A 13,943-nucleotide genomic window follows, 5' to 3' on the forward strand; every position below is an offset into this window, starting at 1 on the left:
GCTTGCCTTTTGAGAGCTACAAGATTTTAGGTTATAATCTAGACAATATATTATGTCATGAAGTACACTAATCTTAAGAATTTTGCTCCCAATGGATAGTCTAAGTGGTAAAGAGTTGGGGTTCTAAGCATGAGAGTAAGAATTTAAATTTCCTCTAGTGACATTTCAAGATTAAAGTTTTAACTCACCTAATTAAGTAGTTGTGGTGTTCACCTACTTAGTGTAATCAGTTCAACATTAAAGGGCAGTCTGATTCGAGTCAGGTTTATTCGTTACCCATTACATAAGGTGGTATCCAAAGATAGTCTGATCAATGACAACTTAGTATCATTTAGCAATCAGATTTAACATTTGTAGAGGATATTTCAACTATTTTCCATTTTTATATGGTTTATCCATGTAAATCTTTGAGTTATTATTTACATGTAGCTCAACCATCAAGGTATTTGGACCCAATCAACATACTTAAAAATTAATTGGATTTGGTTTATCTAGTCCCTAACTTAGCTATAAAGTCATAGAAGGTACTTTCCTTTTGGAATCAATCAAAAGGCACTTTTCCTTTTGGAATAAATCAAAATTATCCTGAGACAACACACTGTCTTACTTCATGTGTGTGTCAGTTAAAGAAATAAATTTCCACTAAATTTGTGCCCCATCACATCCTTGAAAGAAATTTCTAAGAGAAGCATCAATATGTTTTGCAAACAAGTAGTGCAATGTTCTAACAGAAATATTGCATCCATTGTAGGAAATTCAAGATGAATAAACATTAAATGACAGAAACATAAATATACCGGGATCGTGTAATAAACATAAATAAATGATTTGGACAAAGTGTTGCTCATCCTCATCAGCCGCCTGATCCATGTCTTCTTCAATGTTTGTATTCTCAAAACGCCGCCAAACACCATTTTCAATTTCCTGGCAATCAGGGCATTGCAAAATCCCCAATACATTAAATTCAGAACCAATGCAATCTGGAAATAAAGCACAAGTTATAGAAGAACAATAAAGTTCAATTTAAAAGCTATAATAATTGATGCCATGAAAAAGACATAAAACAGCCGTCAAATTATCTGCATAATGAGCCTCACATGAACAAAACATAGATATAGTTTGACTTCTAATTGGGAATGAAACAACAGATATGTTAGCCCCCAAGTGCCCCCATAGAGGGCAAGGCTTGGCTTATTAGGAAGTCCGTAGATAGAGTTTCACCAATAGATTGTGAATACCCAATAAGCTTTCACTGATGCAGTTTTATATGAATACTACTACCTTCCACTTTCAAAGCACCCCTTTCATCAAATGCTTAGATTCACAAACTGAAAAAAATAGCATCCATTTTATAGTCAAAGTTCAATCACATCCGATCATTTTTCCTCAATATAATCAACAACTTCTTTGCATATACAAATTTTACACTTAATATAATAGTAAAAGATCAAAGTCAAGACAAAAATCCCACCAAGCAACATGGATTGAACATCCAATTAAAAAACATGAACAACAATTCACAAGAATTGATCTTTTCCTCCCCAATAATCTAAAAATCTCCTGGAGCCCAATCATAACTAAGTTTGAAACTAACTGCGGTTTTTCATCAAGTAGATGAGCGGTGGCTCTAAGGAGTGGAAACCTGAATTGTAGTAGCTGACCACAGGCACGAGTCTCGCTCAAAACATTTGACAACAAGCATACCCATAAGCTTTCATATGACTATTGGCAAATTATAATCGACACATTTCATTTTCAAGCCGTCACTTTGGTTCCTCAAGAGGGAGTCCTCAGATTAGCCCATGTTTTAAATCAATAACACAAGTTACAGATGAATCCTCAAACCAAACATGATTTCACTATACACGTGAACATAAATAACAAAAAAAAAAAAAGCAAACTTCAAATTACTGACCCTGATGGAACAATTGAGAGCACTGAAGCCTGACGATATAATTTTGATTTGAAATGGCTCAGGCAACTTCTGCATCAACTGTTTTTTGCTCAATTTGCTGGGATGAGGCATCTCACGCCTGCGGTCGCTCTATCGTTAGACTCCAGTACTCTCACTTGTTCCACCTGCATCAACTTGTTTTGCAGTTTTAATCCTCAGTTTGAGAGAGAGAAAGACATATAATTTTGATTAGAAATGGCTCAGGCACCTGCATCAACTGTTTTTTGCTCAATTTCCTGGAATGAGGAATATGACGCCTGTGGTTGCTCTGGTGAACATAACTAACAAAAATTAAAAATATGCAAACTTCAAATTACTGACCCAGATGGAACAAGTGAGAAACAAAACAATCAGAACAACTGACCACAGGCATCAGATGCCTCATCCCAGCAAACTGAGCAAGAAACAGTTGATGCAGAAGTGCTTTGAGCCATTTCAAATCAAAATTATATTTTTTCGCTCTCATACAGAAAATTGAAACTGTAAAAAAAGACTACAAACTTTTTTTTATTTGATAACGAGAAATTCTATTTAAATTAGATCATCACTTTCAGGACGGCAAGAGTACAAACATATTTTTATGGTGGCCCTGGATCTTAATTGATACATTAAAGGGCAAAATCAAATGCATGTGCATTTGGGTTGGCATTTCTTCCATAACTAGCAAGCTCTTGATTACTAAAAACAAGAATTGCATTTATGGTAGGTGAGTCAAACCAGTTGCGGGCTAGGCCAATACAGGTGCGAGTGAAATAGGTATTGGTAAAGAATGGATCGAGTTATATGGTAATAATTTCTAAAACTCACACCTGACCTAGTGGTTACGAATCGATTGGTGAGTTATCTACTAATATTAATTTTTCACTATTTCTCTTTTATTTTTATTATTTTGATATATTCAATTAGTAATTTTCAATATTTTTTCTATAAGTGGAGGAAGGAAAATTTAGTACAAATTATATAAATATTTTCTATAAATTTGAAGAATTTTAACATTGAACACAGAATGAAATTTATAACAAAGTATTTAGTGCTCATATTCATTAAATTTACTTTCAACACAACAAATTATTTAATTTTAAGGTGGATTTAAGTTCATTTCATGTCAATAGAAGGAAAAATATATGAAATTAGTGTTAAAAGTATTGTAAATTTGATGTTGAAGAGGAAGAAAAAGATGAATAAGAAATAAATAACGGGTGAGCTGCAAGTACCCAGTCTGCCACAAAAATTCATTACCCATAGATGCAAGTCTAAAACGAATACAAATCCAAAAATTTAAAATTTGTACCCATTTTTAAAAGGGTTACCCACAGGTCTTATGGGGGTAAATTGCTCGTTTTGTCAAATTTAATTTATGGTCATTGAGTTGGTTTGGACACATAACGCAAAGTTCCAATAGAGTAAAAAATTTAACCCAATGATATCTAAAAACATGGCTAAGGTGTATTGCTCATTTGACTGTTGAGCTAACTCCTTGAAAAACAAAACGAATCACCCGTGTTTTGTGGGGTATTATAGTAATTTTAAAAATTACTCAATTAAGTAAACACTTATTATAATTTTGATTCAATAATTTATTTTCTATTATTGATATTATCTTACTTGATATGTTATAATGATGTGACAGGTAGTATATTAAAATATTATCAAGATAATATTGATTTTGTTCCAATTCTATACTTATTAATTTGTGGCCAAAAGACTTATTCCCACCCAAGCTTTGGTGTATTTCTAAACTCTCACTCGTAAGATTTCAAAAACTCAAATATCCACATTCTATTAAATTTCTCTATTAAGGTTAATGGTAAAAACGTCATTTAGTTAAAAATATTTTTAAAAACAAATATTTTATCACATTTTCCCCCCTTAGTTTAAAAAACTAACAATTTTTCTCTACTCAAAGTTTGAAAAGTTACCTTTTCTCTTTAGGGTTTTTTCTCCTCCTCCTTGACCATCTTCGTTCCAGTCCTTGTCAGGCCTTCCCACCATCTTTTTCTCCCATCAATCTTCTCTCTTTGGTAGTCGTTTCCAATTGTAACTTTAGAAATTAAACAAAATTTCAGAGGCACATACAACTATAAAGCATAGCATGAGCATGATTAGAAGCCAACCAGGGTGTACGATTGGCACCATGCAAAGGTCACAGCTGGACAACAGATGTCTAGCCATGCACCAACACATAGTGCCATGGAGATGCCACCTGGCACCCACCATGCATGGTTGGGACCAAGTTGTGCATGGTAGTTTTTCCAACACTAATTTTTTGGGTTCTCCCAACAATGGAAAATCTAGAAAACTTCTTACTTTTTGGCAAGCCAATCATTGAGGTGAGGGAATACAACATGTAAATCATACTCACACTAGTGGTAACCCTCGAATCATGCAAACAACACAAGTTGAATGTGATTTTGTGCAACAATACGAAACCTATGGCATTCAACCAAAATTAACCTATATATATCAACAAAACTCAAAAAAAATTCAGGAAGCATCACTTAGTAATTTAACACAGTTTACATTGTACATGATACTCAATAAATTGTGCAATAACATGATTGCAAATTATCTTTACCATTTCAATCCTGATTAATTCCAATTACATGCAACCAACATATAAAATTAATCAAAAAAACTGTAGGTATCATTTTCATGAAAATTATTGTAAACATTGGTTCTAACACCATTGCAAGGTTTTTTAGGGCGTTGATAACCAACAACACTACAAAATTAAAATTTAAAAATCAAACAATCCTGAAAACCCCAACTAGGATACCCATTTTAAACATAAAATTCATGAAACATGCAAAAACACTCGTAGGGTATTTTAGATTATATACATGCATTGACAACTCCTTCAAACTTTATGTGGCTTAAAACAGGATGTTATCCAACCCTCACGAGGTGACATCTTAATATCCACATAGAGCACGAACATGAAAGAGAGAAAATCCAAATGAAAAAGTTGTTAGGGCTTTTTAGTTGGATAAGTGTGTTCATGGAAGAATGAGAGACAACAAAAAGTGGTTAAGGTTTCCATGTTTTTTCTATTGTTTTTAATTGCTAACTCACTCTTTTATTTATATGTGTAGGTGTCTGAGCACAGTTGGAATTTCAACCAAGCACGACACTCATCAACACACATGCAAGACTAGCATGTAAAAATACACAGTCGACATTTCACCAAACCATTTGCATGATTGATATCATATGTGTATACTAGTTAGCATAACCAAAAGCTTGCACAGTTGACAACACATGTGTGTGTCAATTGGCATATCTTTTAATCATGGTATCGGTCAATATCATGCATTTGCATGGTCAACACCATCCTACCAAGTGCATGGTTGGCATAATAAGGTGCATGGTTATACACTTGGTCAAAACATGGTCAATTGGATCCTCTCAACCCTAAACAGCAAACCCAGTTCATTCATAATCTTTCTTGACCCTAAACACAAGGATTGCCAATAAACAATCCTCACCTTTAAGTTTGATTCAATTTTTTTATACGTATGACTCATAACCTCTTTATAAGTTGGTAGTTTTTAGATCCAAATTAAATTTGAATATGGACCAAGATTGGTCTCTAGTAAAACATCATGATCATTTAGACGATAGAGTGTCAGCAGACATTTCTTAAGCTTTTACAATATCATAGTTACGTGCAATTCAATTCTTTCATCAACCAATATCTCTTGAGGTTGTGACATAGAAGTATGTCTATCTCAGTGGTTCCTTGATACAAACTGATACACATCAATGACTAACATGGATTAGGCTACGACTTTATCCCAATGTGGTCACGAATTCAAGCAATCATAGATGTCATTCAATATTCTTATATGAGATATTTTTTCTTGTGCTCAAAAGTGATATATCTTTTATTGATCAATTATAGTTTCCATGTATCCTACAATATGACCAATTACTACCTTTATAATTACCCTAATTACGGTGGCATGTTGGAAAGCATTAGACCATACTGATCCTTACACGAAACAATCTGGTGACCTCAAATCAAAGGATCACATGCACCTATGATATTTAGAGGATTTATTTCATAGATATTGAAGTAACCATACATATAGATATCCTATAGTAAGGTTAGTTTGGTAAACATATTTACAACGTGCACCAATGTATTGCACTATGTTGTCTATAACAGCTTCGATACATGAGAATTGTCACCATTTTTAGTAGGGTCGCTTAATACTATGATAATCCTATCATCGTTACATGTGTCGTCGTTCATTACAATGTCAAGATTATGAAATTTTCTAGAATGGTCACTTAATGAACACATAGGGTTCATATGATCAGTCATATGATCCCCTTATCACAGTTCTATCATTCTAAGGTTATGTTATTCGCACTATCATAAAATTAGTCACCTATAAATAAAATAACAATAAATCTATTTTATAAATGATTAATATAAAATTACATCCACAAATATCAAATGCGACTAGCTCTAAGGCACTTACTCTAATAGATGAATTCTTTATTAATTTACTATAGTCTTTATGTATCTCATGATATGGTCAATACTATCTTTATGGTTATCCTAATCATGGTGGCATATTGGATAATGTCAAAATATACCGATCTTTATACAAGACATTCTGGTGACCTTAAATCGAATGATCACATGCACTCGTGGTGTTAGAGGATATATTCCATAGACATTACAATAAACATTCATATAGAAATCCTCTAGACAAGTCAGTCCAATAAACACGTCTATAATGTGCACTCATGTATTACATCAAACTGTCGATGAACAACTTCAATACATGAGAATTGTCTCCACCTTTTGATAAGGTTGCTTAATATTGTAATAATTCAATCACCATTACAAGTGACATTGGCATAATAATGTTACAATTATGGATATTTCTAGAATTACCATTTAATGTGCACGTACAGCTCCCACTATCAATCGTTTGATCCTTTATCATAGTTTTACCATCCTAAAGGCATATTATTCATTCGATCATATTCAAGTGAAACATATATTAATTGAATAATAATAAATCACTTTTTATTAATAATTAATCATAAAATTACAATTATAAATGTCAAATTTGATGGTTCTAGAGCAGTTACTCTAACAAAGACTAGTGAGCAATCTTATATAGTCACTAGGAAAACATCAATTACACCATATCAAAGTGTACTATACTATATAAACCCTTCTATATTAACTAATAATATTTTAACATATAATTTATTATTAAACTTATATTTTATGTTAAATACGGATGAACCACACTAATAAAAATATTCTTACACATGAGGCTTGATTGTTTTATATTATTAGAATTTGTGAATGAAATTGCTAAAAAAAAAAAACTTTGTATTTGAACAAAAGTAACTAGAAAATATTGTGTGAGAGTTGTTTGTTCTATTTTGAGTTAGATTCACAATATACTAAACCAAATGAAGATTTCAATGAAGGTTGAAATGATATATTAATTGACGAATCTACGAAATTGGGTTTTTGAATGTTGGTTTATAAAAGAGTTGATCACATAACATCTAGTTAATGAAAATTTTCATTGTTTCTTCATATTAAGGTTGGTGAAGTCTTTTATTACCATAAAAGGGTTGATGTTCTCGATATCATCTCGAACAGTTTCCAGAAATGGCAAAACATGGTCTTGATTGAGTTTACATTTAATTGTTTACTTTTAATTTATCAGGATTTTATGTTAAATCTCTAGTAGTATTAGTGAACTTAGATTAAAAGGAACTGATTTTTCCCCATGGGTCAGGTTGCCCCGCAGCCTAGCTTGAAGTAAGGCGAGATAACACGACCCACTATTATAGTAGGTCGTGTCAGATTCATGGGTCTTCTAGGCCATGTCACTGGCCTAGCCTTTAGGCTCGCGAGCCAAGCTAGCCTAGTTTGGCTGGCCCAACACTGTATTTGACCATTAAAAATTTAAAAAAAATTAGAAAAATTATTTACAGTTTAAGTTATAGTTTAGGCGATTTTCAAACCATAAACCGTATTTTTTTTAAAAACATATTTAATAAAAAAAATTCAAGAACCAATTAGATGTATATTCACTTTATCATTTTCTTTACATGCTTATTGTATAAGTATTTTATATTTATTTTACACGTATATTTTATATTTGAAAAAACTATAATTCAAATATAATTTATTAAGTACAATATATTTAACATTGAATAACTTTTTATTGGTTTAACCCAGGTCAAATCATATTTTTTCAGTTTGATTTGATTTAATTTGAAATCTAAAATAATTTAATTTTTTTAATAAAATTTTTAAAATATGTTTTTTAATTTGGTTTGAAAAAATTTATAAACTGCACCAAACCAGACCAAAAATTTATAAATTTATATTAGACTATCACCAAACCAAAAATTAATATCAAAAATTTTATTTGTTTTATCTAAATTGTAAAAAGCATATTATCTCAAATATTTTTATGTGAATTTATTTTTTTCATAATTATTTTAAATTCTAAACCTATCTAATGCATTTTTTTTTATGTATTTATAATTTGTGTCAAAAATTGCAAAAACAATAACTTCTAAATGATTTTCACCACAAGAGGACCAAATGCCATTTAGAATGACCGGGGGGTGGATTCAACTCAGCTTGAACTAGTCAATTTCGCTTGGATTCTAGCTTAACAGTTTAGTTTAACGTTGATTTGATTGTTTATTTGTTAACATTATTCATCCTAATGGCAACATTATTCACCTCTCAAATAACCTTCTAGTGACATAATGCATCAACTCAAATAAGTTCAAGATCAATATTATAATTTTAATCAGAACTTATATCAACCCTAAGTTTGGCTTAGTTTGGCTTAGCTAGATCGAATCCAACCTTAAGAATGAGCAAACTTGGTTCCATAATTAGTAGGATTGATTTCTCTAAGTGATATACTATCAAAGTAAGTTTATTTTTATATTAAAATAATTCAAATTATTTATCTAATGATTAATTATACAAAATTGTTTTCAATAATATTTTTAATATTTATTTAAATAATTAACCGACCAATCACTAGTTAAACCAAACTAATTCTTTCTACAAGTTGATATTTGATCCATTCTAAAAACATAGCCTGTATTATAAAAAAAAAACCAAGTCGAGTTATTTTCTACAACACAATCAATGTCAAGCTTTAAAAATTCAATTGTCTGGGTTTAGCCCAAGTTGCCCAGCCCAGTGTTTGAATTATATAAGTTAATAATAATAAAACTATATATATCTAATTTTCAGTACTTAATTAAGTATTCAAATAATATATATAATTAAGTAATTTTGAATTGAAGTAAATATGATTTATTTTTCTTTTGAAAAATATTATCCATTTGAGTAACAAAATGTTATCCATTCAAGTTATTCACTTTTTCCATATGAAATGTTATTCATGCACTTTTTCCATATGAAATACATTGGAGGAAACTAATATATGAATTTCTTAAACTGAAATATTTGTGGATGATTATGGAGGATGCCAAATGAATTTGAAATTGCCAAGTGGCAAGACTCTTGATTAGCTCTTTAATAAGGTACTCTAACTCGGTCTAATAACTAACGGTTCAGGAATGATCAACCAAAGCCTGATCTGTGTAACTAAATCTCAACAAACCCAGTCAAATGGCCATAAAAACTTCAAGGCAGTTGCGACCTATTCAGCATAAAACCCTTTTTCTTTTTTTAAGTATTTTGGTTTGCTTGTTGCTTTAGTTTTATCAAGGAAGAAGACAGGAGATTGAGAGTTGAAAAGAAAGTTGGGAGTATGGGGGATACAGCGAAACCATTGATGATGGTGGCGGTAGACAACAGCAACCATAGCTTCTATGCATTAGAGTGGGCTCTTGATAATTTCTTTGCTAAAGTTGGTTCCAATCATCTCTTCAGGCTCATTGTTATTCATGCTCGACCCTCTCCCAATGCTCTTTTTGGATTCGGAGGACCCGGAACCAGTAATAAATAATGCATCCATCTTTCTTCAGGCTTTTAGTTCTTGATAATGTATCTCAATGTCACGTACTGTGTATTAAAATTCTGATTTTTCGTGCAAAACGCAGCCTCTACTGATGTTATATCCCTGATGGATGCTGATGCGAAGAAAGCAGCACAAAAGGTCATTGAAAGGGTCAAGGACGCATGCGGCAGGCGATCGGTAAGCTGAACCAAGACTTATATTTCTCAGAATTTGAGAATTATGCGATCAGATCTTTATGTATATCCATTGATTGTTGATAGGTTAGTAATGTGCCAGTACAATCAATGGAGGGTGATCCTAGAGATGTTATCACTGAAGCCGTAGATAAACACCATGCAGATATTTTGGTCCTTGGAAGCCACGGCTATGGCGCTGTCAAAAGGTAAAGATAATCGAAGATAACTTTGTCCACTATTGTTATTTACGTTTATTTATCTGCTCTCTGCCGCAGGGCTGTTCTGGGCAGCGTAAGTGACTACTGTGCTCACCATTGTAGCTGCTCAATAATGATTGTGAAAAAGCCCAAGTCCTAAGCCGAAGCCACTCTGTTTTCGTTTTAATAATGGCTTACTATTTCATTTCAAATTCAATTCAATGTTACTTAGCTCCGTTTTACGTTCCGGGGATGGATCGTTCAGTTACTGAGTTTATAATTTCTAGGTAATCTGATTAGATGAATAATGAAGATTGTTTCTGATTTTTCCCTATTCCACAAATCAATAACACTTAATTATTCATAATCATGCACACTTACGCTTCTTGGTTCGTCCTTATTAAATTTTATATATACACTTTTAATAAATAATTAGATATATAAATAATATATCATTATTTAATAAATAATATTTTGTATATTTATTTTAGATACATAAATATATACATATTTATGTATATTATCATATGATTAAGTGTTATTTTATTTTTAATTCAAAATTATATAATTGTGTAATAACATATATAAATTTATATATATTTATGTACCTAAAGTAGATATATATAATATTATTATTATTTGATTAAATAATTTTAAATTAAGTATAAAATAAAAACTTATATAAATATACTATGCATTATAGTACCCTCAGAGATCTAGAACATAAGATCTCCATATTTCGATAGAACATGAGAACTAAAAGCTTGAAGGAAGATGGAAGCATCATTGCTTAGAGCAAAAAAAAAAGATGGATGTATTATTTATTATTGGTTCCGGGTCCTCCGAATCCAAAAAGTGCATTGGGAGAGGGTCGAGCATGAATAACAATGAGCCTGAAGAGATGATTGGAACCAACTTTAGCAAAGAAATTATCAAGAGCCCACTCTAATGCATAGAAGCTATGGTTGCTATTGTCTACAGCCACCATCATCAATGGTTTCGCCGTATCCCCATACTCCTAACTTTCTTTTCAACTCTCAATCTCCTGCTTTCTTCCTTGATAAAACTAAAGCAACAAGCAAACCAAAATACCTTTTCAAAAAAAAAAAAAAAAATTAGGGATTAGAATATTTCAGTGAATCTGCTTACTATCTGGGGACTGACTGAAATGTGTCGAATGGAGCCATGCCCTGGTGGCAACTGCCGTGAAGTTTTTACAGCCATTTGACTTTCTTTGTGAAACGGACGGTTGAGATTTAGTTGCATAGATCAGGCTATGGTGGATCGTTGCTGAACTGTTAGTTAGTAGACCAAGTTAGATTACTTTAAGGGTGCGTTTGGTTGACGGTTTTTAAGTTTACCTTGGTAATCTATCTTTTATTTCTTTATTTGTTTTATCAGTAATAAAATATTACAATAATCTTCTATTACCAATATTGACGTGATAGGTAATATAAGTGGTAATCTGATTACCACTTTTATCTTAGGTATTTAAAGATTACTAGGGTAATCTTGAGTTTATTATAGAAAAATTATTATTTATTAATTTTTTGAGATAAAAATAAATTTATTTTTAATTAATATGACAAATAATATAAAAAATATTTAAAAATAATTATATTTAAAGGCATCTAAGCAAAATATTTACTAGTAATTTTTTATTACCTTTAACCAAACACAATAATTATTTATACCTATCAAATTTTATCAAACATAGTAATCATTTATACCCAGTAATCTTCTAAGTAATCTATCTTCAAGATAATCTTTTTTATTTTAGTAATCAAATATTACCCAAACCAAACACCCCCTAAGACTAATCAAGAGTGTTGTCATGCCAATTGGCAATTTGAAATTCAATTTGGCTGATAAATTATCAATTTTTTAGCAGTCAGGGCTACTCGGGATTTAACATCTACATTGATTAATATATTTATAATTTTCGAAAATTATTAAAAATTATCCTATTAAAGGATTTTTATTTTTAAGGAATTGTAGAAGGCTATATGAAACAAAATTATAAATAAGAAGAGGAAATTGAGGGATTTTGATTTAAAAAATGAATAGATAACCGTTGGATCTCACCCTCACAGCCTTCAAGTTAAAGCAAGACGTAATACAAGAAAAGTGTACCGAAAGATATGATTGGTTAACTTAGCCACATTGAAAAGTGGCACACTTTCACATCCGCCAACATCATTCTCCCTCACATGGCCCACTGTGACCCCTACATTACAACAACAGAAACACTTTTTTAACCTTAAACTAAGATGCTTTTGGGTTTTTTTTTTTAATATTTTTTTCTTCTGCCGCCAACGAAATTTTTAAACAAATAAATAAGTTTCAATATTTATCCTTAAAAAAATAAAATAAAAGTAATACTTGTTTGAGTTCATTAGAAAGATAGTACTAATAATCCCATCAACACTATTTTTGACATTAAAGATGTTTATTCGGTGATTACAAAAAAAAATATTTAAAAATTTAATTTAATACGAAACTAAAACATTTGTGTATAAAACAATGAATCGACAAATTTAATTTTAGGGAAAAGGAATATATTTCACCCTAATTTTTGTCTAATCTTAAAATCATATTTACGATAGATAAAAAATCTAAACACTCTTTTATAAATTAATTACTATGCAAATTTTTAATTAAAAGCAGAGATAAAATCATCATTTTACCTATAAACCTTAAAACTTTAAAATTTATATCATTTCCTCATTTCCCTCGAAATTTTAAAAACTAATACTTCAACCCATTCTTAAAGTTTGAAAAATTTAGATTTTACTTTTAAGATTTGTTTCTTTCTCTGACCATTATCATTTCAATCGATGATCGATGTTTTCCACCTATCTTCCAGATTTAGCTACGAAAGACAATTGTCCAAATATGACGATGAAGCGTCGTCCTTTGTTATCGAGTCTTCCTAATCTGGATAACACTTTATCGTTCAAATTTAGACGACGAACAGTCATCCTTCATCAAAGAAGACATTCGTTTTTTCTTGATTGTCGATCGGTTTCCTAAGCCACCAGAGATGAAACCTAAAAAGGGAGAAAAGTCAATTTTTCAAAATTTAATTATGGGGATTAAATGTGAGTTTTCTAAACTAAGGAAGAGAAATAATATAAATTTTTTAAGTTTTTCGGTTTATGGGTAAAATGATAAATTTACTCCTGTTTCTAACTGAAAATTTAGACAACAATTAACTCATGAGTGAATATTTGAATTTTTCATCTGTTATAAATATGATTTTGAATTTAGACTAAAACTTAGTTGAAAAATTGTCCTTAATTTTATTAAGAGTATAAAACAATTTTTTCTATTTATTGTAACTGATTATAACTTGCATTTATTCCAACCTTGTCAATGTGCCCACGTGAAGTTTGGAGACCATATAGGTAATTTCCAGTGTAATCAAATTCAAAACAAACATTTTCCACAATTTTGTGTATAAAGACAAGGCTACTTCTGTCATTGAAAATCTTATAGAGTTCAGAATCTGTAACATGGCAAGGACAAAATGGTCATTCTACAAAATCAACATAGCCGTTCAATAATTTTGAAAATACAACATACCGAGTATATTATAAATGAATCTGGCTATCAT

General features: G+C 31.0%; 1 protein-coding gene and 1 long non-coding RNA gene across 3 annotated transcripts; one reads left to right on the forward strand and one right to left on the reverse strand.

Annotated features, from left to right (window-relative positions):
* Positions 1-663: 663 nt before the first annotated feature.
* Positions 664-2,575, reverse strand: LOC123212219. Of its 2 annotated transcripts, none has more exons than XR_006501510.1 (2): positions 1,916-2,575; positions 664-924 (listed from the first exon to the last, which is right to left on the reverse strand). It is a non-coding gene; the product is annotated as an uncharacterized LOC123212219 (long non-coding RNA). The 2 variants fall into 2 exon arrangements; XR_006501509.1 differs by having other exon boundaries at positions 664-980.
* Positions 2,576-9,687: 7,112 nt separating this feature from the next.
* On the forward strand, positions 9,688-10,658 carry LOC123209996 (universal stress protein PHOS34-like). Its single transcript, XM_044628133.1, has 4 exons — positions 9,688-9,931; positions 10,037-10,131; positions 10,215-10,336; positions 10,406-10,658. Exons 1-4 carry the CDS (start codon positions 9,745-9,747, stop codon positions 10,485-10,487), a joined length of 486 nt encoding a protein of 161 aa, XP_044484068.1. The 5' UTR covers positions 9,688-9,744; the 3' UTR covers positions 10,488-10,658.
* The last annotated feature ends 3,285 nt before the right edge of the window (positions 10,659-13,943 follow it).

The sequence above is a fragment of the Mangifera indica genome, chromosome 3, assembly GCF_011075055.1.
Source record: "Mangifera indica cultivar Alphonso chromosome 3, CATAS_Mindica_2.1, whole genome shotgun sequence".
Lineage (NCBI taxonomy): Eukaryota > Viridiplantae > Streptophyta > Magnoliopsida > Sapindales > Anacardiaceae > Mangifera > Mangifera indica.